Below are 27,922 nucleotides of genomic sequence, written 5' to 3'. Positions count from 1 at the left end.
GTGCCACAAGACCCATCTGGCGGCTGCCTGGGCCATCAGGGCCTCTTCTTCCGCTTCCTTTTTTAATAGGGCCTCTGTGATCTGGCTGCGCGAGCTCCTAAACAAGCTCCCGGCGGGAGACATCCGTCTCCACCAGGACGTGTCAAAAATAATCGCGGCCTCCCAGTATGCCGCTGACGCGTCCCTCAATGCCACCAAATTTGCCTCCAGGGCCCTCGGTTCTAACATAACTTCCCGTCGACTGATCTGGCTCCGACATTGGCAAGCGGACCAGAAAAACAAATGGAAACTGGCTTCCGCCCCCTTTAAGGGGTCCAAATTGTTTGGCGAGTCCCTGGATCCTCTCCTCATTGAGTCCAAGGACAAGAGGAAGATCCTACCTTCTCTAAATAAAAAGCAGGAACGTAAGGCCGCTCCCTACTCTAGGAGGCAGTCCTTTCGTGCCTCCGAGCCTTCCACCTCTGCCTCTTCCTTCTCTCCCTCTAATAGGTCCTTCGGCCAGCAGGGCGACAGGTCCCAAGACAGAGCGCCCTTTCGGGACAGAGGCAGGCAGCAGTTCGGCTTCCGCAAGTATAACCGCGGTGGGGCCTCCAACAGGCCGTTCCGTAAGTCAAAGTGACTGCCAGGGCTTGGCGCCCATCGGGGGTCGCCTCCAGCTGTTCGCCTCCCATTGGGCCCAGAACACCGAGGATGCTTGGGTTCTGCAGACAGTCAGGGAAGGCCTCTCCCTGGAATTCCTGTCCCTTCCCCCTCGGACCTTCATCCGGTGCCCCGTCCCGTCCTGCCCCCAAAAGAGGCAGCGTATGGACCAGGAAGTCCGTCATCTCCTGGACATCAGGGCCGTGGAACCGGTTCCCCAAGGCGAAGAGGGGAAGGGGTTTTTACTCCATCCTCTTCCTGGTACCAAAGAACTCGGGGGGGTGGAGAGCCATCTTGGACCTCAAGAACCTCAACAGGCATATCGCCTACCGGAGGTTCAAGATGCAGTCTCTGCAGTCCATTCTGGCGGGGATTCGACAGGGAGATCTTCTCACATCTATAGATCTCAAAGAGGCATACCTCCACATCCCCATCCGTCCTCAGCACAGGAAGTTCCTGCGCTTCTATTATGCGGGTCGCCACTTCCAGTACAAAGCTCTTCCATTCGGCCTCTCGTCCGCTCCTCGGACGTTTACCAAAGTGCTGGCGGTAGTGGCGGCTCAGCTAAGACGCAGGCCCATAAGGCTCCAGTGCTACCTGGACGACATCCTGATCCAGTCGTCGTCCAGGCAGCAGGCCCTTCGGGATCTCCAAACCACTATGAGATCCCTCAGAAATCACGGCTTCACTCTAAACATAGAGAAGAGCCATCTCACTCCAACCAACAGACTTGTACACCTGGGGGCGGTGATAGATACCAACTTGTGCAGGGTTTTTCTTTCCCGAGACAGGTTGACCGGTCTAAGGTCCATGACCCACAAGGTGTTGAGCTTGAGGCAGGCTCCAGTGGTCCTTCTGTCGCAGCTGCTGGGAAAAATGATCTCCTGCATTTCCATCGTGCCGTGGGCCCGCCTGCATTCCAGGTCTCTTCAGTGGCTGCTGCTGCCGCACCAGAGGGCATCCAGGAGCAACTCTACCAGGCCGATTCGAGTTCCCCCGGACGTGAAGAGGTCTCTCCGCTGGTGGGTGTCTCCGGCCATCCTCAAGGGCCACCTATTCAAGGAACCCGAGAGGTTGATCATCACCACAGACGCCAGCCTCTCCGGCTGGGGAGCACACATGGGGTCCCTGGTTGTTCAAGGCAAGTGGTCCCAAGTGGAATCCAGCTACAGCATCAACCTGCTGGAACTGAGAGCTGCTCGCCTGGCCCTGCGACATTTCAGCCGGCCCATCCATCGTCAACATGTGCTTCTGATGACGGACAATGTGGCCACCAAGGCCCACATCAACCGTCAGGGCGGCACCAGATCCAGAGCACTGATGAGAGAGGCGGAGTCCCTGGGACGCTGGGCGGAGCGCCATCTGGAATCCCTTCGCTCCGACCATATCTCCGGAGTGGACAACACACAGGCCGACTGGCTGAGCAGGACGACCATAGATCCTGCGGAGTGGAAACTGGACCCTCGCCTGTTCCACCAGATGTCCGACAGATTCGGGACTCCGGCCGTAGACCTGTTTGCGTCAAGGGACAACAAGCAGCTCGACCGCTTCTACTCCCGGTTCTTCACCCCGGGGGCGGAGGGGACAGACGCACTGCGTTGCAAGTGGCCCCGCGAGCTACTGTATGCCTTCCCTCCCCTGCCTCTCCTTCCTCAATTCATCTCCAAAGTCATCGCAGAGGGAGCAGAGGTCCTTCTCGTGGCCCCGCATTGGCCCCGCAGGTCGTGGTTCGCCGACCTTGTCCACCTGTCGGTGTCTCCTCCGTGGCGCATTCCTCCGGACCAGATCTCCCTCAGCCAGGGGGCCGTGATTCACCCAGAGCCCCAGTGGCTCCAGTTGGCCGTCTGGCACTTGAGGGGGACCAACTAAAAGACCAAGGCCTGTCGGAGGAGGTAGTGAACACCATTCAGGCGGCTAGACGCCCTTCAACCACTAGGATTTATGATGCGTCCTGGGCCGCCTTCGCCAAGTGGTGTGAGGAGCTGCTCATCGAGCCGACGACCGCGCCTGTTCCCAGAGTGCTTGACTTCCTTCAAGCGGGACTCAACAAGGGCCTGGACCCGAACACCCTTCGACGCCAAGTGGCGGCTTTGTCTACTGTCTGGTCGGGCGACCACCTTTTGCCTCTCAGCAAAATCCCGAAGGTGCGTCTTTTCCTCAAGGGCGCTTCTAACCTTCGCCCTCCCACCGTTCATCGCTATCCTACTTGGCAGCTGTCCGTGGTCCTGCGGGCCCTCTCTGGCCCTCCATTCGAGCCTTTACGCACTACTTCTCTTCGATTCCTGACGCTGAAGACGGCCTTCTTGATTGCCATCACGTCAGCTCGCCGGATTTCGGAGCTGGCGGCTCTCTCTGTTCGCCAGGATCTGTGCGTCATCCACCCTGACAGGGTCATTTTGAGGCTGGACCCGACCTTTACCCCCAAAGTAAACTCATGGTTCCATAGAGCGCAAGACATTGTGTTGCCAAATTTTTGTCCTCATCCGTCGCATCCCAGAGAGCGATCCTGGCACAATCTTGATGTCAGGAGGGCCCTGAAGGTCTACATCGCTCGTACTGCGGAATTCAGGAAATCAGAGGCTCTTTTCCTCTCCTTCCAGCCCGGTTCCCTAGGGAAGAAGGTCACTTCCTCCACAATTGGCAGGTGGCTTCGCGCTTGCATTGCGACTGCCTATGAAAGTCAATCCAAGGCCGTTCCGCGCGGCATCACTGCACACTCCACACGAAGTGCTGCTACTGCAGCGGCCTGGGCCACCCAGGCCTCGATCCTGGACATCTGCAGGGCCGCTACGTGGTCCTCTCCTTCTCCATTTGTGCGACACTATAAACTGGACATTTTCGCCTCGGCTGAGGCGTCTTTCGGCAGGCGTGTGCTCCAGGCGGTTGTGTCAGAGACCGAATCCCGGGAGCCTTCTTCTGCCCACCCAGATGGACAATAACTTTGGTATGTCCCATTGCTTGGACTCTCCAAGCGGTGTACAGGAAAATGACCATTGGCTTACCTGAAGGGTCCTTTTCTGTACACCGCGGGAGAGTCCAACCCACCCTGGCTCTCAAGGCCGGGATTCGGGTTCCTCGTGTCAACAGTACATCATCTTGGACGCTTCGCTCCGTCCGCACGAACTGACTCCTTCAAAGAATTCTGGGGGATTGAGCACACCAGGAGGAGGTGTGGCTTAAGGAAAAATAGTTCCTCAGTCCTAAGGGCAAGCAGACTGAATTAACCATTGCTTGGACTCTCCCGCGGTGTACAGAAAAGGACCCTTCAGGTAAGCCAATGGTCAATAGCTTGACTCCCTCTTCTTTGTGGCAACCCCTGAGATATTGGAACACTGCTATCATGTCTCCCCTAGTCCTTCTTTCTCTTAAGCTAGACATACCTAGTTCCTGCAACCATTCTTCATATGTTTTAGTCTCCAGTCCCCTAATCATCTTTGTTGCTCTTCTCTGCACTCTTTCTAGAGTCTCCACATCTTTTTTACATCGTGGCGACCAGAACTGAATGCAGTATTCCAAGTGTGGCCTTACCAAGGCATTATAAAGTGATATTAACACTTCACGTGATCTTGATTCTATCCCTCTGTTGATGCAGCCTAGAACTGTGTTGGCTTTTTTGGCAGCTGCTGCACACTGCTGGCTGATATTTAAATGGTTGTCCACTAGGACTCCAAGATCCCTTTCACAGTTACTACTACTGAGCAAGATACCATCCTATATTGTACCTGTGCATTCCGTTTTTGTTGCCTAAATGTAGAACCTTACTTAATAATGAGATTAGATACTATGGAGTCTTAATTTCATATGGACTCTGCAGCACAGTACCTAATAATATGTCTCCCCTTTCCTAAGACTGACATTAGGTGCCAACTTCTCTGCTTAGATTCACATGTAAGTATAATTTTTCCATGACTTGGAATTGGAAGAAAGTATTTGCGAGTTTGTTTTCTGGCATTTCAGCCCAGCCTAATTAAGCTGTATTTTTTTTTTCTATGAACAGAACAGGGCTTTAAGCCATGAACATATGTACAATAGGGTTATCCTAATCAGTGTTTAAGCTTCTTTTACGCATCAACTTTAAAAAGAGAAGAAAGAATGCAAGGACATGGTATTCTCAAGAATGGATAAAGATGCCAAAGGAAGGGGCTTTTTTTCATAATCTTAATTCATGCAGGAGAGTGTTTGGATTTTTACAACACACAGGGAGGGCAAGAACATTTCCCTTTCCCATTAGAAAGTTCCTTAAATATCCTCCCTCCCACATATAATTAAATAACAGAAGAACTTTCAACACACCCATGAAAGGATTTTTACAAATATAATTGCCACATATACTTTGGGGGAAATCTCCCTGGAAATTCTTTTACTCATGTAGAAAACTGTTGCTATTGATATCAATGAAAGCTTTTTTTCTGTGTGTTTGCGTGTGTATGATAGTAATATGTAAAAACTGGATGGTTAAACATAACTTTATGAGCTTTAGTCTTTACAGAAAATCATATTCACCCCTGTTATGGAACATAACGTGGGGGAGGGGAATAATTCGAACCAATGGACATTAATTCAAGTACAAGGAACTATGGCTCCTCAGCCAACAGTAGCCATGTTTGGAGAATGGCAATTCTTTTGTTCCTTTATAAAGAGAACTTGAGGTTCCTTATAATAGTTTACTGATGTTAAGTGAATTGAAGTTGATAACTATACAGCAAACTGAATAAGAAACAGTGTTTGTCAGAAATGTAAACTAAGTAATAAAGAGTTTTATAGACTGTGTGTGGTTGTATGGAACTGCATCTGCATGGAGGGAATAATGCAGTGGAGTACCCCAAGGCTCTGTTTTAGGCACAGTACTCTTCAACATCTTCATCAAAGATTTGGATGAGGGAATAAATGGGGAACTCATCAAATTTGCAGATGACACCAAGCTGGCAGGAATAGCCAACACTCCAGGAGATAGGCTTAAGATACAGAAGGATCTTGACAGACTTGAACATTGGGTACTATCTAACAAAATGAAACTCAATGGTGAAAAAATTAAGGTTCTACATTTAAGCAAGAAAACCAAAATGCACAGGTACAGTATAGGTGGTTCCTTGCTCAATAGTAGTAACTGTGAGAAGGATCTTGGAGTCCTAATGGACAACAGTTAAATATGAGCCAGCAGTATGCAGCAGCTGCCAAAAAAGTCAACACAGTTCTAGGCTGCATTAACAGAGGGATAGAATCAAGATCACACGAAGTGTTAATACCACTTTATAATGCCTTGGTAAGGCCACACCTGGAATACTGCATTCAGTTTGGGTCGCCACGATGTAAAAAAGAAGTTGAGACTCTAGAAATAGTGCAGAGAAGAGCAACAAAGATGATTAGGGGACTGGAGACTAAAACATGAAGAACGGTTGCAGGAACTGGGTATGTTTAGCTTAAGAGAAAGAAGGACTAGGGGAGACATGATAGCAGTGTTCCAATATCTCAGGGGTTGCCACAAAGAAGAGGGAGTCAAACTATTCTCCAAGCACCTGAGGGTAGAACAAGAAGCAATGGGTGGAAACTAATCAAGGAGAGAAGCAACTTAGAACTGAGGAGAAATTTCCTGACAGTTAGAACAATTAATCAGTGGAACAGCTTGCCTCCAGAAGTTGTGAATGCCCCAACACTGGAAGTCTTTAAGAAGATGTTGGATAGCCATTTGTCTGAAATGGTATAAGGTTTCCTGCCTAGGCAGGGGGTTGGACTAGAAGATCTCCCAGGTCCCTTCCAACTCTGCTATTGTATTGTATTGTATTTCTAGCTGGTTTATTTAAAAGCTCCGTTTGCTATGGATCTGTGCAGAAGCAGCAACTTTGCATGACTGCTTGTTTTTTTCCCCAGTTGTCTGACACTTAACTTTGTAGACTGCTTTCCTGACTTCCAACCTTTTACTAGTATTATGCCTTTGTTTTACTTAATGAACTGCTTTTCTGGTTTCTGACTTCTTGTTAATCCCAACTTCATCATGCACAATCTTTTGAATGTCTGCTGCGGGTCTTCAACTGTATAGTTTGCTGTCTACAACTTTTATGTGTGTCTCCTGTCCACTCTCTATTATGAGAGATGGCACAGATGCTAAATATTTTTGAGACAAGGGAGTTAGATGCAGTTTATGGAAAGAAGGGATAATTGGACACTGAAGTATTTTTTTGAATGGTTGTCAGATTGAAAGAGTAATCAAATAAGTTTTATAAATTTTAGGAATTTTAGATTTTTAGAGGCACAATCCTAGTTTTTCATGACGTAGTAATGTTTTACAATGTTGGCTCACTACTTTTTTGCATATAACAAACTTCATATTTTCCTGAAAGTTTACCGCTTTGCAAATCTGAGTATAGATTGATTCATGCAACCTGAAAAGTTGAATAAAATGAGATTGAATAGTTGGTTGGTCTATGTGAAATGAAGGAGGTCTTTTAGGAGAGAAGGTTGGGAAATGTTTGCACCTTAATCAGGAACTCCCCTAAGTTAGTCTTTGCATTATGCTCCAGTTTGAGAAGTAGAAACTTGGTTAAATTTTTGGTCCCACGGTTAATAAAAGGAACTGCTAAGGACAGAATGGAGAGTTCTGTAATTTAAATTTATTGCTAAACTCATATTTTGTTGTTCAGTCACTAAGACATGTGTGAGTCTTCCTATGGATCATAGCACAATAGGCCTCTGTATTCTCTACTGTCTCCCAGAGTTTGCCCAAATTCATGTTCATTGCATCAGTGACACTATCTAACCATCTCATCCTCTGCCATCTGTTTCTCCTTTTGCCTTCAGTTTTTCCCGACATCAGGGTCTTTTTCAACGAGTCCTCTCTACTCATTAGGTGGCCAAAGTATTTGAGTTTCATCTATGGTACCCATCCTTCCAAAGAACAGCCAGAGTTGATTTCCTTTAGGGTTTGACTATTTTTACCTCCTTGCAGTCCAAGGGAATCTCAAGAGCAGTGGTGGGATTCCAAAATTTTTAGTACTGGTTCTATGGACGTGGTTTGGTGGGTGTGGTGTGGTGTGGTGAGCGTGGTTTGGTGGGCATGGCAGGGGAAGGATACTGTAAAATCCCCATTTCCTCCAGATCAGCAGGGACTCTGGAGGCAGAGAATAGATGGGGCAGGGCCAGTAGGAGGTGGTGTTAACCGGTTCTCCGAACTACTCAAAATTTCTGCTACCGGTTTTCCAGAACTGGACAGAACCTGCGAAATACCACCTCTGCTCAAGAGTCTTCTCCAACATCCCACATTGACAGTATCAATTCGGCACTCAGCCTTCCTTATGGTCCAACTTTCACAGCCATACCTTACTACTGGGAAACAAAACTATAAGCAGGCAGACCACTCTTCTAATCCAATCTTTGTGATTTGAAATAGGTTTTAATAGATAGATTTCTGGCTGCCTCAAAATCTAGCTGTAGAACCTATTTAGTTTGTATAAATCACTTTTTAAAAAATTCAAAATGTCCAGGAGAGAGAGAAAAAACTCCAAGCACTTTCCTGGAATTCTCCCTCTTGATGCTGGCCTAATTCCATTCACCTCCAGGTTTCTGCTTGTGCCATCAGTTTCTGCTCCTCTCATTTTATAGCTGACTCCTGGATTTTGCATCTTGCCCTTTTTAAGCAAAGCGGCAAATGCACAGTTAATACTATTGACACACTTATTCCTTCATTTGCAGCATCCTCTTGGAAGGTTGGATCTGTTGAAAATTACTGTCAAGGTTAAGCACCGTTTTGCTGCTCTTTCTTTAAAATTATTTTCTCTTCCCCTTTCTCATTTTGTGGAAGTACATTGGATTTGTTTTCTTCTTTTTGTTTATAAAATAACAGCATTACCATAAACCTATTGGTGGTATGCATTTAATTTCGTGTTTCATCACCACCTTCATCATTTATCCACAAAGCATTGACTGCTTACAGTCTGAGAAAACAGGTTCCATTTGGAAGGAGGTCTTCCCTGTGGAAATAATACCATCATTCTGATCAGAGTTGAAGGGACTTTAGAGGTCTTCTAATCTGACCCCTGCTTAAGCAGGAGATCCTATACCATTCCAGACAGGTGGCTGTCCTTAAAAGCCTCCAGTGATGGAGCACCCACAACCTCTTAATGCAAGCCATTCCATTCGGTCGCTGTCATTGTCAGGAAATTTCTAAGTTGCTTCTCTCATGATTACTTTCCATCCATTGTTTCTTGTTTGACCTTCTGGTGCTTTGGAAAATAGGTTGACCCTCGCTCTAGACATTCTAATAAAAGAATATCCTTCCTGGGTCTCCCAGATCTCCAGACTAGAATTTCAAGAGGTACTTCATATTGTGCAATTTCCTGAAATTCTTTTTGAATTATCAATTCAGTCCCAAAATCTGATGTGAGAAATTAGATATTAAATAAAGATTTCATTTAGAGGATGGAGATATATTGTTGGGGTTTTTTTTGATGTTTTAATAATTTTGCTTCATAAAATACACTTTGAATGTCCACACTACATTCTTAAATAATTTTTAGACACAGTGGAGAAGGTAATAGTGTTTCATTCTACCAGCAGTGGATTGTTTTGAATAAGAGAACTGAAAGTGCAGTGTGAAACTATTTTGCTAAATTTGAAGAAGGATTCCATATCCCAATTAAAGATTCAGAATGGAAAATCACGGCAACAATTCTGAACAATAATTCAGTGGAATTGGCATGACAACAGAGATGTTCACAGCATGCAACATTATTTTAGACTGTTTTCCTGACTCATGGACAGGTTTTATGCAGGACCCCAACTGCATTTCCCATGTCTATTCCACAGCTTTTACAGCATTCCTTAAAATAAAGCAAAAGTTAAGCTAGTTGTGTTTTTATGATCTCAGAATCACAAAATTGGAAGAACATTGAAAACCATCCCCAATCCAGATGGCTTTCTATGTCATAATTACAGATGAAGCTCTGTATTCTTTTCACTTTGCATAATTTCTCCAGATTAGTCTGTGAAAGTTAGTTGATCATATGCCACTAGAAGAAAGAAGCTACAGCATGTGATTTGCCTGCAGAGAGTTCTTGCTTTTGAGCTAAATTACATACTGCAGAAGAAAGCTATCTTTAGAAGAACATTATCCAACCAGAGACCCCCTCCAGATGGGTTGGATTATAATTCCCAACAGCCATGCCACATGGCTATTGAATAATGGGAATGTTAATTCAGCACAGCTCAAAAGGCTGGGAATTCTGTAGAGGAGATTAGTTTCCATTCCTACTAAATGGTCAGTCAGATCCTCAGCATGAGCAAAAATCATTGGAATGAAATAATGCTAGATTCACTTTCATGCAGCTCAACAGTTGGCTCTTTGTAAGAACATCCTCAATCTAACTGTTGTTCCAAGATCTTCCTGGCTCCTGCTTTTCCCTATTTGTGGACCAATTTTTATGAGTTTCCTAATTACTGACCCTGCTTCAGTCATTCAAAGAAAGGGGATCTTCCGTTTCTCTTTTTAAACAAGGACTGTCTCTGACTTTAAATGAATGCCCTTGTTTCCCCCTCCTTCCTAGACAGTGACCCTCTGGTTTCTTTTCCTCTTTTTTCTTGGCATATTTCTAGTCTCTGACCTTATTGGCAAACATGATTTAAACATTTGTTATGCTTTCTCTACAGACTTTTTCTGGAACGGCTAAGTTGTACTCAAAAATGAAAGTAAATTCTCTTTGTCTCAAAAGTGTATTTTTCTACATTGTAGAAAAAACAGCTGATGATGATGTCCAGAAGTCTGATATCTCATCCAGCAGCCAAGGAGTGATTGAAAAGGAATCCCTTGGGCCTCTTCTTCTTGAGGTATGTGCTTAAGAAAACAGCTGCTCCACGTAGTATTTCTAATGCAACTTTCTTTTTTTCAATAGAGTTTTATTTTAAATTTTGCTAGAAAGTAGGTATTTGCTTAAGAAATTGTGGAACTTCCCTGTTAGGGATAATTACTAATTAGACTAAAAGAAAGATGTTGGGGAAATAGATTATAGGTAGTCCTCAATTTACAATCATTCATTTCATGGCTGTTATAACAGCACTGAAAAAAGTGACATATGACCATTTTTCACCCTTATGACCGTTGGAGCATCCACTTAACCCAATGGTCACAAACGGATTTTTGATCCACATTCATTATGTGCCTATTATCACCTTAAAGTATTTCTTTATTCACTTCTCTGTTTCACATAGCAGTACGTGACCGTAGCACCCAGTTCCCATTGCAACCCAAATATGTTTCTTCTGATTAGCAATATTTGTAAAGCTGCCATGCTAACCATGACTCCTTGTAGGAACTCTGTAACCACTTCTCCAGTTCTGGAACCAATCATCAGACTCTGTCTGCTGCCCAGCCCATTCCAGCTGGTCAGCCAATCTTTCCTGGGGATTTCTGCCTGTCTCCAAAGCTACCACTACTAACATTCCTATGCAAAATGTTGAGAGAAAAACACCCTGAGAAAAAAAGCCACAAAGACTCATAAGATTCTACTTCCTTTTCCTAGAGTTCTTTTTTTTTTTTGTCCCACATTTAGCGCCTCTCTTAATCTTGTGCCTTTCACTCATGCTCCCAAACATTTTTCATAAACAATAAAATTAATCATGGTTTTAAAATCTCATTTACGTATAAGGGAAATATTTGGCTTTAAAACAAGAGAGCTCTTTCAAAGCAGGTTTTTCTCCTGTCACCATTCTCAATCATTCTTGATCTCTTCTAAATGTCCTAATCATTTTCCCCCCTATATTCCTGATCTCATTTCCCTCATCCATTCATGTCACTTGGTTGAATCATCCTTTTTCCTGTGTCGTGTTCATTCAGAACATTGCATAGTTTTCAAAAAAAAAAATGTGTCTGCTTCTTTCATATTCCCCATTTCCTGGGGCATAATATGTAACTATTGCTAATCTAGGAATTCCTGCTTTCATATACATTGACAGTACCCCAGATGATATTAGTGCATATTTTCTTGTTATCGTTGAGACAGCAGCCAGACTGGGTGTGCTCCGTCCATTAACCAATTGGACTGAGTCTACACTTATGATGTCATTGGGCCCTTGTGGCTCCTCCCCAGTTTCAGACTCAGTCCAACCTGGACTGGCTGTGAGAATTGATCTCTCCTCCAAATTATTTAATTATATCTTTAATTGGTGAATGTTTTCAAAAAATTTTGTTGTTCTTTTGAATTGGTTCCTTAAATAATCCTTTATTCTACAAATTGGAGGGAAATTCAAAACTGATCTCTGGCTGCCTCTCCTCAGCCGTCTGATTGCCTGCGGCCACGAGTTCGCTCAAGAAGCCTGCCTTGCAATCAGATCAGCCAGCACATGAGTTAAGGCTCCACAGCTGTTTTCCCGCGGTGCTCCTTGATTCTGGGCACTTGAAGGGACTCGTGACCAGCCGCTTCATGCGCAGTCCAGTGGCCATTCTACAGATCGACTGGTCACACTTAGTATTGGCAGACATTTTGCGGGTCAGCAAAGCCCGCGAAGATAAGGGTGGCCATTTTGAGGCTCAAAAAAGCCTCAGAGAAAAAAAATCGGCCATTTTGGATGTTTTCAAAAAGGCGTGAACTCTACAGCAGCCGTTTGGAGTGCCCAGCAACGCGGGATCATCCCAGGTGGGCCGGGATCAGGAGCACCTGGCCAGCAAACGGGTGAGACCATTGCCTATCTTATTGGGGTGTTGATTTATGTTTGGGGAAATGGCTGATCCAGCTATGGATACGAATGCAGGATTAGAGGAGGCAGGGCCATCAGGGGCAAAGAGCAGCAGGAAGAGGCAAGTCAAAGAGGCCCCTTCCTCAGGAGTAAACCCCAAGGTCTCTAAAGCGACTACCAGGGCAGAAGAGCGCAGGCAGAAGGCCCTTGAGAAAGAATTTCAGAGGGCCCAAAAACAACAACATACTCTAACTGCCCAGCCCTCCCTCCCTCCGAGGATCACCAAGTGGCATCCCCAGCTCCACCTGTCTTGCCTCCCATGGGCTCTGACCCACCCCTGGCCTATTCAGAAGGGGAATTGTCTTCTTCGGAGTCCTCGTCTTCGATGGAACCTGACAACAGAGGCAATTTCTGTTGTCCCTCTCAATAGCCCCCACACCATGTATACCTCTCCTTCTGATATGGCAACCATCATTGCTGAAACCATTAAACAGTCATGGCTGCTGGCCTATAACAGCAACCCTAACCTGCTCCATCACATGGCCAAAAGCATAAATTATCTGCTGCGGCTCAGCAACCTGATCCCTCTGCCTTTACTTCTCAGGCCTCAATTGGCGGGGAGCAAGATAACCTGCGGGACTCAGACCTGTCTGATGACGAGATGGTCACCCCAGATACCCCTGCCTTTGCTGGATTATTCAAAACTGATCATTTCAACTCCCTTCTTCTTAAGGCTATTAAAGCTGCTAATTTACCATCTTCTGCTTCAGCTTCTACTTCACAGGATAAACTGGCAGAACCGGCTTCAACTGAGGGTCCCAGAACCCTATTCACTGAACCCACGGTGGAAAAAGAGGTGATCCCTGTTCCCAAGATATTTCTGAACGTCAAGCAGTAGAAGTCTCCAGGCACGGGCCCACAGCCGACCAACCTTGACAAACGTCTCTACAACATTGCAACAGACCTCACCAAGTTCTTCAAGACTCCCTGAGTGGACGCACTGGTTGCAGCCTGTCTTCACCTACTGTGGTCTCTGGAGCCCCTGAGGAGGTTCTCAAGCCTGAGGAGAAAAGGTCCAAAACTATCAGGCTGGGGCCTGGGCTGTTACGGCCTCCATGTCCACTTCCTTTTTCTCCAGGGCAGCCTTGGTTTGGATTGAACAGCTTCAGGAGCACATCGTTCCTACTGACACTAGATCACATAGGGATCTCAACAAGATCAGGACAGCGGTTGAATTTGCGGCTGATTCTTCCCTTAATGCTGCTAGATTTGCTTCTAAAGCCATAGCCTCTTCGGTCACGGCCAGTCATCTGCTTTGGCTCAAGCCATGGCAGGAGGCTGTCCATACCAAGTGGCGCCTAGCATTCAGTGGCACCCAATTATTTGGTAATCCCTTAGACCTGTACCTCATGGCATCTAAAGACAAGCACAAAGTCCTTTCATTCATCTACAAGAAACAGGACAGTCGGCCCGCTCCCTTCTATAGGAGGTTGCCCTTTTGACTAGTGGATGGGGGGACCTTCCTACCCCCATCCACAATGCCAATCCTACACTCCCAGACAGGGATCTCACCAGGACAGGTCCAGTAGAAACACACAGCATTTCCCCTCCAAGAAATCTTACCGTGGAGGAGGCAACCACCATTTTTCACGTAGGAAATCACTATCTGGACTCTCTTCCGATCGAAGGCCGCCTGGCGTTTTTTGCCCACCGCTGGGAGGAGTCCTCAACAGACAATTGGGTACTCAAAACTGTCAAATTTGGTCTCATGCTAGAATTCCTCTCCATCCCCCAGGAACACTTCGTGCCATGCCCGGTCTCTCAGTGTCCTCGCAAGAGGGCACTGATGGAACAGGCCATTCAGCACCTGTTGGAGATCCAGGCCATCCAACCGGTTCCTCCCCATCAGGAAGGGCAGGGTTTTTATTCCCACCTGTTTGTGGTACCGAAGAATTCCGGGGGATGGAGAGCAATTTTAGAGCTAAAAACATTGAACCGCCACATTGTCTATCGGTGGTTCAAAATGCATTCTCTGCACACCATCCTCCAGGCGGTCAGGAAAGGCGACTTCCTCACGTCGGTAGACTTGACCGAAGCTTACCTTCATATCCCCATCTTCATAGACCACTGAAAATATATCTCCTTCTCCTATGGGGGGAGGCACTTCCAGTACCAAGCTCTTCCATTCGGTCTATCCTCTGCCCTCAGGGTATTCACAAAGGTACTGGCAGCACTAGCTGCCCACATCAGGTCATCCCCAGTTCGGATTCTCTGTTACCTGGTCGACATCCTCTTGTTGTCCAGGTCTCTGGTTCAGACAGAAAGAGATCTCGCCCTCACCATTCACACCTTGCTGAATCACGGGTTTGAGGTGAATCTCAAAAAGAGTCACCTCGTTCCCAGCACTCGCTTTCTCCAACCTCGGGGTCTTGATAGACACCATAGTGGAGAGGGTGTTCCTACCCAACGACTGCATTCTCAGTCTGAGGGAACTTGTCAGGAAGGTGCTATGTCTACGCAAGGCAGCCCTTCTTCTTCTCTCCCAAGTCTTGGGCAAGATGGTATCCTGCTTCGGGATTGTCCCATGGGCCAGGTTTCACAGCAGGAGCCTTCAATTGTTCATGCTTCCACATCAAAAGGCCAACAGGAGCAGCTCTCCTCTCAGGGTCCCCCTTCCCAGACAGGTATTACACTCTCTCAAATGGTGGCAGTCCCCAGCAATTTTGCAAGGGACGTTGTTCAGAGAGCCGTGCCATCTCACACTTACAACGGACACAAGTCTGACAGAATGGGGGGCACATATGCAGGACCTAGTGGCTCAGGGTTAGTGGTCCTTCGAAGAGATCCAAAACAGCATAAATTGGCTAGAATTGCGGGCAGTTCGCCTCGCCCTCAGACACTTCCACCACAGAGTTCAGGCCCGTCACATATTAGTCCTCACGGACAATATCACGACCAAGGCACACATAAACAGACAGGGGGGAACTTGTTCCTGGTCCCTGATGCAGGAATCCAACCTATTGTGCCAGTGGGCGGAATCTCACCTGTCATCTCTCAGGGAAGAACACATCTCAGGGGTCTCCAACGTCCAAGCAGACTGGCTGAGCCAGGCAATGATAGATCAGGCAGAGTGGACCATCCATCCGAGCCTCTTCCATCAAATGACACTATGGTTCGGCCTCCCAGTCCTAGACCTGTTTGCAACGGCAGACAACAATCAAGTACCCACGTATTACTCAAGGTTCATGGACCGCATGGAAAAAGGAGTAGACGCTCTCAGATGCCAGTAGCCCAGGGATCTCCTGTACGCATTTCCTCCCCTTCCCCTCATTCAGAGGGTAATTCAAAAAATGCTGGAGCAGGAGGCAGAAATGTTGCTGCTAGCGCCAAATTGGCCACGCCGGCCTTGGTATGCCAACCTAGTGACTCTGTCAATCTCCACCCCATGGCACATCCCATGGTCTCTCCTGTCTCTACACCAAGGGTCAGTTTGTCAGTTTGACCCCCAGTGGCTGAAGTTAACCGCATGGCGATTGAGTGGCAAGCCTTAATAGCGATAACATCTCCCTCGATGTCATTGTAACCATTCAGGCATCACACAGAAGCTCTACTAACCGCATTTATGATGCCACGTGGTGGACTTTTGCTCTGTGGTGTTCCAACCAGACTGTTGACCCACTTAGGGCATCCATTCCGCAGATATTGGACTTCCTGCAAAGGGGGCTTGATCAGGGACTTATCCCTAACACGCTACTCCGACAGGTGGCCGCTCTGGCCTCTGTTCTGGATGGCCTGGCATCCAAACATCTGCCTTCTCACCCCTTGATCTGGAGATTTCTCCGTAGAGCATCCAACCTGCGTCCCCCTGCCATACATAGATATCCAACTTGGGACTTGCCTCGTGTCCTAGAGGCTTTGACTTCCACGCCCTTTGAACCTATGAGATCCACTTCTTTGAAACTGTTGTCCTTTAAAACACTGTTTTTGGTGGCTGTAACCTCAGCCAGACGTATTTCTGATTTGGCTGCTCTTTCAGTCAGGCATGACTTTTGCGTGTTCCATCAAGACCATGTTGTCTTAAGACTGGACCCGGCATTCATACCGAAGGTCAATAGCTGTTTCCACCGAGGCCAGGAGTTGACCTTACCTGATTTCTGTCCGTCTCCTCGTCACGAGAGGGAGCGCAAGTGGCACACTCTTGACATACGTCGTTCCCTCAAGATCTACATCGACCGCACAGCCTTGTTCCGCCAATTGGAAGCTCTCTTCATCTCCTTTCGTCAGGCCTCCTTGGGTACCTAGGCTTCGTCATCTAGTCTGGGGTGTGGATAAGAGCCTGTATTAAACTGTCTTATGAACATCAATCCATACAGGTCCCTGCAAACATTACAGCTCACTCTACACACAGCGCTGTGACATCTGCAGCGTGGTCCACTCAAGCCACCTTGGAAGAAGTCTGCAGGGCAGCCACCTGGGCGTCTCCCACAGTCTTCATACGTCATTACAAGTTGGACAAGTACGTGTCGTCTGACGCAGCTTTTGGGCGCAGGGTGCTACAACAAGTGCTTATGCCCTAATGGACCTTTTTTACAATTTCCCACTCTAGTGGACAGCCCAGTCTTTGGTACGTCCCAGTCTGGCTGCTGTCTCTATGATAACAGGAAAATGTGTGTTGGTTCTTACCTGATATGCTCATTTTCTGGTAGAGACAGCAGCCAGCCCCGCCCTCGTATGGGTCACATGAGGGAATTCCTTGTGAGGAGGAGAGAGATACAGTGACTATGGAGTTTCACTTTTTGCCCCAAATTCTCACTTGAGTCTACAGTTTTCCCTTCATCTGAAACTGGGGAGGAGCCACAAGGGCCCGATGACATCATAAGTGTAGACTCAGTCCGATTGGTTAATGGATGGAGCCTACAGAGTCTGGCTGCTGTCTCGTCTCTACCAGAAAATGAGCGTATCAGGTAAGAACCAACGGCCATTTTCTGATATTCTTTTCATCCCTTTTATTCATAAATAAAGCTATCTTCTGTGCATGTATTCATTAACCCTGCTCCACAAAATCAAGCCGCATTCGCTCTGAACAGATATATTTCTTCCATTGTTTCCTAATTTTTCAGACACACAACATCTATTTTTCTTTATTTACTTTCATTCTGTCATATGCTTCACAATTTATTACTTTGATATTTCAGGTTTCAAAATTTGTTTGACATTTGCCATGTTGTTTGAATTGGGTAGCATTAATTAATTAATTAATTAATTAATTAATTAATTAATAATAGGTCATTACTAGAATGACTAATTGACCTCTGCTGCCCATCATAGCTTTGTTCATTTTGCACTTTTTAACAATATCAAGAATGTGTAGGTTAAATTTGCAGTCACGGTTATACCAATGCTGTATTTCCTGGTAAAGTTAAGACTACATTCTGTCCGCTCACCACCTTCTAGGATAGGGGTGTCAAACTCATGTCGTCACGGTGTTGTCACGTGACATATGACTTTCCCCCCTTTGCTAAAACGGAGGAGGGCGTGGCCAGTGCATGACACATCCAGCTCGCGGGTCGTGAGTTTGACACCCCCATTCTAGGAGGTGCATGCAATGTACCAACAAACCCTCAGACTAATAAGTTTTTTTTTGGGGGGGGGGAATTCATATTAAAGAAGGGGAGTCATTTCTTGGAAGAACTAAGATTCTTCATTTTGATATTTCTTGTGATACACGTTCCCTACTCACCAATCACCTGTACCATGCATGTTTGAATTTTTACATTTAACAGCAAAATTAGTCCCATTCCTAATATCTCGAAGTAGACTATTTATGATCAGTCTCAGGTTAGACAAGTGTCAGATGGGCCACGTTAACTAAGACTGATTTACATTCAATACTGTTTTCAACTGTTTATTCACTTTTTTCCTTTACCGCTGTGTCCTGTATGATTTATTCACGTACCTTTCTCTTTCCCCAATACTTTTGAAAACCATATCCTATTTTATTGTTATGATAAGGCTGTTAGTGTCCTAAAACAGCTGAAAATTAAAGGGGGCGGAATTTTAATTCGGACAGGAACCTGTGAGCTGCACTTTCCACTCAAAAGCATGTAATGCAGAAACCTCTTGTTGCTTAGCAACAGACAACTGTGACTCAGTGAAAGTGCAAGCCATGGGCTAATTTTGTTGGGGGGGTGGGGGTGGGGCTTGGAGAGTGGATTGGCTTGGTTTGAAATTACTTCCCGTTTCCAGCAGCTAATATAGAAGGAACCGCTCTTGCAGGACAAAATAAATAGCGCAGAGGCAGATAAATTATGTCTCCCTAGCAAAGGCAATACTAAAAAGGGAAACAGATGCTGAATAGAAATGCCCAAGTGTGTGGTTGGGTCTGGGCATATATTGCTTTGAATGACGAAGGGGCGGTCTAAGCCATCTTCAGCCCTGTATGACTCAGGCAGCACTTAGGCATCCCTCAACTATACCAAAGTGAAGTCACTGTTTAGAAAATATACAGCAATCAGAAATCTGCCATGCCTTGTGTTAGTTAGATTCTACTTTACTTTATCCACTTCTGCAGCGATCCCAGTGTTTCTTTCATTCTTATAAATTCAAAGGTGCTCCATCCTAATTAGCAGACTGCGCCCTTTGAGAGTTTTATCTTCGCATAAGAATATTTTAGGCCAGGCATCTTCAAACCATGGGGGTCACAGCCCATTACCGGGCCTTGAGCCATTCGGAACCAAGTCGCGGAAGTGGCAAGCAAGCACCTGCTGCTCACACAAATGGAGCTGCATGTGTGCACTTCCCCACCACTCACGTGGAGCCATCTCCTTCCCTCCTCCCCTTGCCACTGGGCCACAAAGCCAGAAAGGTTGGAGAACTCTGTTTTAGGCCAGCCCCATTGAGATCCTTCTGAGTTTTAAATGGCTGAAGAACAGATTTTTCTCTCTCAAGTTAGCCTTCTACAGAAAGAAGAAGAAGAAGAAAGCCTCGGCGGGAAATCTAAAATGTGCATAATCATTACCGAAAGGAATGATAACAGAAAGACAAAGGTTAAGTCAAACTATGAGATAAATTATGGGATAAATTCTCACCCTCCGTGGGAGTTGTCACCTGTGCAATCCTGGAGCATCAGTGCCAACAATTATTTCCTTTCTTTATATCAGCATTGTAAGAAAACATGCTGGTTAGGCAAGATACTCTGGCAGAGTCACCTTGGGCAACAAAGAGCAGCACAAAGAAAGTGGTAGGGGGGGAGCCAGTTATGAAGTTTGACAGATTTGATGGCAGTATAACCTAAAAATCTAGACTTCTTCTTCTGAAAACACTTGTTATCATGGTCTGCAAGTAGAGTACATAAAGTGGATGTGTTCATGCAGTGTTCCGACTAAAGTAATATGCATTTGCCAACATAGGAGTAGAGAACAGGATTTTTAATAAGTTGATTATATGTATTAAGCATGACTGCTGGGCCTATTTATGATTGTTACTTGTATATTTCTGATACTTTACCCATCACGGTGCCCTGATCATCCATAACCCCAATTGTTAGCTCTTCGTTATTCTAAAGACATGTACAGATAGAAGCACCTTTCTTAATGCCCTTTGTCATTGTTTTGGCCCCCGCAGGCACTGGATGGCTTTTTCTTTGTTGTGAATCGTGAAGGACGGATTGTGTTTGTGTCTGAGAATGTGACCAGCTACTTAGGCTATAACCAAGAGGAGCTTATGAACACCAGTGTCTACAGTATCTTGCATGTGGGAGATCATGCTGAATTTGTCAAGAATTTGCTGCCTAAATCACTAGGTGAGCAGTGTGACTTTCTTGGCCTTCTCTCATTCTCTTTGCAAAGCTGCTGCTGAATCAACGAAACACATTCATATAATTTCAATATAAATTCATGTCAGGATACTAGGATAACTTTTCTAGGTAGTACATGAAGTAAGTGTTCAGGGAAAACTAAGGCTCTCTAAAACCACAATAGTAAACCTTAAAACATTTTTACCAGAATGTAAGGACTATATTAAAAATCATGATGTAAAAAGAAAACTGATGAAAATTCCAGGTGTCCTAAATCTGCTTCATTATCTAGAGTTCTGATTGATATTCTTTGGTAACATTTGTGAATAAAAAGAAGGAGTTGAGGTTTTTAGCTTCAAGAAGTGATAATAGATGGCCTAGAACAAAATGGCCATGTTATTCTTTTCTTTATACATCAGATTCAAAAGCCACTTCATATAATACATTTTAAGTGTTTGATTTCTTCCAGGCTTCAGCTTAATATGTTGAATGCTTCTCAGAATGTGCAGTTGAGTTGAGTAGATGCAAGCTGCACTCAGGAGCACTAGCAGGTGGTTAGGAGATTAGGAAGCAGCTCTGTTTTGCAAACAAGATCCAATTTAATTTTGCTGGTGACATGCCATTCCAAATGCATATCATTCATTCTGCATTTAAGCTGATTTTTGAATAATATGCTAACTCACAAGCATCATTATGTAATTCTCAGTAAGAAATTCAGTTGACTACTCAACCAGAAACCATTTTTTTTTGCCAGTCTGAAAGCTAGAGAGCTAAAAATGTGAAATGCTTCCTGAGTGTCAGCATAGCCAGCAGACTAAACCAGGACTGGAGGCACAAAGATGCTCTTTGGTCAGCTCGTCATTAATGTGGCACATTGAGTACATAGCCTGATTTAGTCAGAGAGGTTACTGGCTGCTTACAAATCAATGTTTTGTTCAGAGAAGGTCAACTGCTTGCTGCTGTTTAATCAACTTGATGATAAAACCCCTCTTGCTTAACAAGGCTCTGTTTATCAAAGTTATGGCCTATTAGCTAAAGCTTTATTAGTTGACAAGTCACTAATTCAGTAAACTCTCATAGTTCTTACAACTGTCTTATTGGGTCAATGCAAGAGTTTGCTGAAGCTGCAAAGGAACATGTTACACTTCCATGGAGGGAAAGAGAAATCATCAGTAACACACTGAGCCCTTTATGGAAAACAAGTGAAGGTCAGCAATGATTTTATATGAATACAGAAAGCAAAAGAGATAGAAATTCCCAGCCCTTGCTGTATTACCCACTCTGCAGGACTTCTTTGAAGGTTCAAAATATATAGGTAGAAAGTGAGAATAAAGTAGCAATACCGATTTCTTGTCTTATAATCAGGAACCCTTCACTTGCTATAGCCCTACTTGATCGTGCATATGTACTTGCATTTGTGCATCTATGAAGCACATACATGTATATGTGTCTGGTCACTGACCCAAATTTAATAGACCTGCCTGTGCAACATTAATGATAGTTGAAACAAGTCCCAAATGCAATAAGTTCAAAATCTAAAAGGGTTGCCAAAAAGGGCTAATCAGCAGGGATGTGCAAGAGTGAAAATTTGTATGATACTCTTCTTTGAGCCGTTTGGAAGACAAAATAGTCCTTGAAGAAGAATCCTTTTGAAATTATATATGTATTTTAGTGTTCTCCTGTCTTTTTTCTTTCTTTTTTGGTTGAATTTCACAGTGAGAGGAAAACTGCAATCTCAGATCCTTGCATGTCCATTCGGTTGGATAAGATCTTAGTCAGAGATGGACATTTTTTTGGCTCATGTTTACATGCATCATTTAATAATATGTCATACCTGCATATGCACAATCATATACCAAGTACATTTTACTGGGGAAGAGGATGCCCAAGATGGATATTATTTGTACCATTTTTCTATTATAGTGCCCAGTTCTGCAGGATTTAAAGATTATTTACCTTCATCTATTAACGTTAAACTTTATTAGCTTTATCTTCCATCCTTATCCAGAAATCCAAGGTGGTTTACTTGAGGCTTCCCTTTATTTTATTTCACAACAAAAACAAAGTGAGAGAATCAGTCACCCAGACAAATTCCATTGCTGAGTTGGGACTTGAATCATGGTCTATCAATGTCAGTGCTACATCATACTGGCTATTTAAATATCAAATTACTGGAGTTTGCTTTAGATTTTAAGTAAACAATCAGATGCACCTTTAACATATGCTGCAATTTTCAAAATCAGTTCTGTTAAACTAGTGCTAGCATAGACCATTTTAATATTGATTTCAGTGTGGCTGGTATCAAATTTGCTTCAGTCAATATAAAATTGACTTAAGCTAATTTAATATAAGGTAGGTTTAAATCAATATTTCACTTAATCAGGTCTTAATTGATTTTAGCTTACTACAGTGTACACTTATGCATGGATACAGTTCAATGTTTTGTGAAATGTTACTGTTGCATTAAACACATATTCTCACGCTCGCATACAGCTCAGCCAGTTTTCTATAGACAAATTAAAAACTTGTGTTTTTCTAGTACTTTCTGAGAAAAGTATGCAAGGTGTTCCTTATTTATACTGAACATGGATTTTTTTAAAAAAAATGTGAATATGGTTGCCAAGGAAACTGCTATGCTGAATGCAAATATGGGAGGTAACCATAGCAGAAAATTTCAGAAGTACCATCATTCTTTCAGTCTAATATATCCTTTGCATGTATATGTTTTCAATCAATAAAAGGATTTAGTGATATATGTAGCTTGACCAAGAATGATGTTTGTGGCTGGAGGCATGTTTCTCCCTCCCCCCACCACAAGGGTGTCAATCTGTGAACCACCTGGTGAAACTGTGATTTTTTTACTTTCAATTTTTAGAGAGAGATTATTTATGCAAAATAGATCTGTTAAGATTGTGTTGACTTAGCACGTTTATTTTTGAACTTTCCTTCTGAAAGACCCATTCTCAGCTATGCATTACCGTTTGTTAGTCGTTCATGGGGATTTTTTTCAATCAAGGAAGGAGAAGTAGAATTACCACTGCACTTTTCACCTCCTGTAAAAAAAATTCCCTTAGATTTTTCCTCTTTGGAGGATATCAAGGATCACACAAAGAAGGAGGAATAAGTCATGCCATAAATGTTCTTAGAGATGGTGGAAGGAGTAAAGAGAATATGGGGATGAGCTTTGAGAAGGAAAGGGGGAAGTAGTGTGTGGATCTTCTTGGCATCTACTGCATTTCCTCTGCAGTTGTAAAGGTGCTGCACCAGTAGTCAGAGGAAGGAAAGAAAACAAGACATGTTTGCATAGAAAACAAAAGAGGAGTGTTTGCTGTAGTCAGAGTTTTTTCCAAACTTACTTCCTGGTCCTTGCCATTTGAGTTAATGTCAGAGTATCTAGAATAGGTAATTTATATGGTATTTATACCATAAATAAATGAAATATTGGGGCTTTGACTCATTATAATGGTTTCTTATACTTATTGGCGCTTGGGCAAAGCTGTAGTAATCTCGGTTTCCAAATTCTGGTTTCTGCACATTCACTTTTCCAAAACCCTTCAAGAAGCGTCTTTATTCTATCCCATGTGCATCTGCAGTTAATGGAGTCCCTTGGCCCCAAGAATCCACGCGACGCAACAGCCACACCTTCAACTGCAGGATGCTGATCCGTCCCCCAGATGAGCCAGGTGCAGAGAACCAGGAAGCCCGCCAGCGTTACGAGGTTATGCAGTGCTTTACGGTGTCTCAGCCAAAACTGATCAAAGAAGAAGGTGAAGGTAAAGACTGCTAGATCTGGGGGTGGAAAAGGGCTACTTCATGGTGCAACAGAAAGGGAGGAAAAGCCACAGCTGATTTCCTCCTGTCCTTCCATAGGACTTTCATTGCAAGAGGATTGCAACTCCGTAAAAGCCCATTCTATCTGCAAAATTTTCTGCTGACTTAAGAGGAGGGATTTTACTCAACATGTAAAGCCCGCAGATTTTACTATACTACATACCTTCCTTCCAAATTTCACACTCAACTGATGAGCAAATTTAGTCCTCATGGAAAAGAAAGGTTTCCAAAAGGTCCATTGCAGCCCAACTCCTTCTTGCTACTTATATTCACATCAGTCTGTTGCTTTTACATCACTCTTTGGGTGGGGAAGATTAGAAATATCTCCATATGTCTAGTCCTGGCAGAGGACGTAATCAATTGCATAAAAATAAAAATATAGGACTCTTTGAACCACCTTGCTCAAGATGCTGAAACATAATCCTTCGGAGCTTAGTACAAAAGAAACTAATTTCCATTATTAAAGCTATTAGAGGTTTGGTTTAAGACTATTAAATCTTTGACATTGTTCAGACATGATTCTTTTTGGTTTCCGTAGTACTGCAACACTGCATTCATGCTACTGGATTATGTTAAGCATCTTATTACAAAGAAATCAGCCAAAGTCAGAATGAATAGGTAGATATATAGTACTTATGGCATATTCAGTTGTTCTGCCTCTTCGGTGGGTTTTGACATTGTATGGATTTTTGATATTCCCAAGTCTGCAATGTTAATGCGGTCATAAACTAGTATTCTGAAATTTTAACAGCAGCACTCTGATGATGAAGTCACTCTCCCCAAAATGAATTGAGTAAAGTGATATCTCAGTTGAAAGTTAAAACAGATGAAAGGGAGGTAGGTTAATGATACCCTTCATTAATCTAATCAGTGAAGCTGGAGTGTTCTCCTGATTATTTTCCAGTAGCAAGCTTGTCTCCTCTGATTATCTCTGAATGGTCTGATATTGTGATTACTGAAATCCCCCACCATTGCGCTGGGTGGGTATCTGCCTGGATTCCAAATGCATAATTTAGCAGACATGGATTCCGAATTGGGATCGTGATCTTGATCTGTACTGTTCCTCAGATGCATCATGCCAACAAGACTTTCCAGCAGAACACTTCAGGCTTATTCCTCCGTAACGGCCATTTCGTTCCAGTGCATTAGCTGAATTAATCCATTGCAGCTTTCACAGGAGATCATGACTGGAAGAAATAAATCACAGAGGGGTTTATGAGCACATACTTTGCCCAGAGCTGATAATTGTTGGCTTCCGCAAGTGCCTTTTATTTTGCAGTGTTGCCAGAACCAAATGGCCTTAAAATTAATTCTCCCAAACAGTGTGGAACGAACACACGCATACACATGGGAGTATGCCAGTCCTTTTCTCTTGCAAGCAAATTTTTAACCTTTCCCAAGCTGGCACCCTCGAGATATATTGGGCTATCATTCCCACTTCCCTGGTGAAGACTGCCAATATCTGTGCAGGATGGTGGGAATTCCAGCCCAATGCATCTGGAGGGCTTCACTTTAGAGGGGTGTTGGTTTATAGGATCTTGTTACTGTGAAGAACAATGGTGCTGCTTATGCAAAATGAGGCGGGGAGGCTTAGTTTAGCCATGGCTCCAGTGATGATTCCTAAACAATGGTTGGAGAGGGACTATTTTCATTCTTCACCAAATGAAAACAAGTAAGCAATTCAGTGGGGTTGTTGCAGTCTTATCCTATCCTGAAATGAGAGAAGCCCATCCCATCAGTTTCCCTTTTGTGAAGCCTTTCTTTCTCTTGCATTCTCCCCATCCCTTCTCTAATTCTGCCTCCCCCCCCCCCCAGGTCCTCTTCCCTAATGCTACAATTTCCCCGTTTCGTTTGCTCCATTTTGTTGCAAAGCCCAGATTGAGCCATTGTCTCAGTATTCCATTTTGTGTTAGCCAGAGAAACAGAAAAGGGTTCCTCATTATAAAGTAAGTCTAAGGAGAACCTGTGATATCTTTAGTAGAGGTCTTCCTCTTTTACCTGGCCTCTTTGCACATACAGTGTATAAAAGAGAGAGAGGGGGAGCAAGGCTCTGATGATCGCCCAAGATATGGGAAGGGAGGAGGGAGACAGTGTGGAAGAAGTAAATGAAAAATAAAAAGAGGTGGCATAGGAATTTAAATTAGTAACCTTCAATCTTTTTGTTTTGTTTTATTCACGACAGATTTACAGTCCTGCCTAATATGCATTGCACGAAGATTACCTCGATCTACAGCTCCCACCACATCAGAATCTTTCATGACCAAGCAAGATACTACAGGTATATTTCAGAAAAATAAGTAGATAATTGCTTCTGCAAGGCTTTGGAAATCATAGGGTATTTTGTCAGACTGCAGTTTTGGTACAACTGAAAGATCTATTTGCTTGGCCATCTTGGTCTCCAAAATAGAGACTATACCATGGATATCTCTTAGTTGTTCTTTTTAGTGCCTGAGACTCCGCTCAACATTTATTGAGGAAGACAAGTGCTATCTGGGGATGAGCAACAATGAAAAGAGCAAGTTTCTCTCCCCCCACCTTGAGCTTGGGATTCTCTTGGTTCTTTAAACTAATCCAGTTTTGCAGCTGACACTACTGCTTTTAGGTATTAGCACCTCAAAATTATGGGGGAAATGTGTCTAATGCTGGTAGTAGTATATTTTTTTTAAAAGATATTTGCTGGCTTTAAGTTGCCAGTCCCTGCTCCACAGTTTCATTAAAAAAAGTGTGGAGCCAGTGTAAGGGAAGGGAAAAGACAAATCTGCAGCCCTCTATGGATGTGAAATAAGTTACTGAGTAACTTTAACATTATTCATTTTATATCTCTACTGTTCTTCCATCCACTTAAGTAAAAGTCGTCCTTGCCACTTTGTAATGGATACAATTGTGAGTTATGAAGGTAGGAGAGGCAAGAATGTCAGTCACTTAGATAGTGAAATGGGCAGTGTATAAATCTGATGAATAAATAAATAAGAACAGCATTTTTTGTGACTTACCTATTCCCTCAACCCAAATGGACTCCTAAGTGATAATAGTTAAAATATAAGCTGTTTAGTTCTACATGTGTAGATTTTGCCATTTGGAGTCATCAATTGCAGACCGGAAATTAAAGGAGTTATATTTGGTGATTTCATATATGTAAGGGAGAAAAATAGCACTTCAAAGGTTTAGCAGTACTAATTTAGAAATAATGAAAGGCAATAGACATCTTTTAAGAGAGCAGGAGATATTTGGATAGTTCACATGATGGTTTTATTAGAAGAAAGCCTATTTACATAAGTGGCAGTCATAAACAAGGTTATAAGTGGCAGTTTCATTTGTCTATCATGTTTATTTAGGTTTGTGTACCTTTTACACTTCTAAAAACAGAGCATTCAAAGCAGCTTAAGCAATTTTTAAATAATGAAAAATTAAATGAAACATAAATAACAGGCTGAGGAACCGAGGGCAGTTTACAGCTAATGGACAGGTGTAGAAGGTGCAATATATATTGAATATATCCTTGTACTGCTCTGCTTTAGATTCCTAGGTCTAATGTCTTTGTTTTCACTCCACTCCACACAGGTAAAATCATCTCCATTGACACCAGTTCTCTGAGAGCAGCAGGCCGGACTGGCTGGGAGGATTTAGTGAGAAAATGCATCTATGCTTTCTTCCAGCCTCAGGGCAGGGAGCCGTCTTATGCCAAGCAGCTATTTCAGGAAGGTAAGAAAGCTTCTGTGTTTGTTGGATTAGGACTTTTCAGAGTGAAAATACGGTTGTTAAAAAATGAAGATGGCACATAATTCTGGCAAAGGAAATGGCTGAGGAGTGGCAGGAAAGATTGATGGTAGTTGAGAGGAAAGTAGAATTCCTCTCTGAACTATTAGCTGCTGAACTCCTAGTTTTCTTTACATTCTTCTAGCAATCTGTTATACAATACCTCTGGACCAGCGGTGAAATCTAATTCCCCCACCCCCGTCCCCTGGTTCTGTGGGCGTGGCTTGGTGGTGGTGGGTC

The 27,922-nt window shown here is 43.9% G+C and overlaps 1 protein-coding gene across 6 annotated transcripts in view; it reads left to right on the top strand.

The window, feature by feature from the left end:
* Positions 1–27,922, top strand: part of NCOA1 (nuclear receptor coactivator 1) — a 327,889-nt gene that overhangs the window by 250,345 nt on the left and 49,622 nt on the right. For all 6 annotated transcript variants that reach the window (XM_081943115.1, XM_081943112.1, XM_081943111.1 and 3 more), the window contains 5 exons: positions 10,361–10,455; positions 19,924–20,101; positions 23,689–23,868; positions 26,109–26,204; positions 27,488–27,628. In XM_081943115.1, the coding sequence (XP_081799241.1) occupies positions 10,361–10,455; positions 19,924–20,101; positions 23,689–23,868; positions 26,109–26,204; positions 27,488–27,628 (690 nt within the window). The remainder of the gene's footprint in view (positions 1–10,360; positions 10,456–19,923; positions 20,102–23,688; positions 23,869–26,108; positions 26,205–27,487; positions 27,629–27,922) is intronic.

The sequence above is a fragment of the Natrix helvetica genome (assembly GCF_964273705.1).
Source record: "Natrix helvetica genome assembly, chromosome: 2".
Lineage (NCBI taxonomy): Eukaryota > Metazoa > Chordata > Lepidosauria > Squamata > Natricidae > Natrix > Natrix helvetica.
The sequence above is the reverse complement of the archived record's forward strand: the minus strand, read 5'-3'. Positions and strand labels throughout refer to the sequence as shown.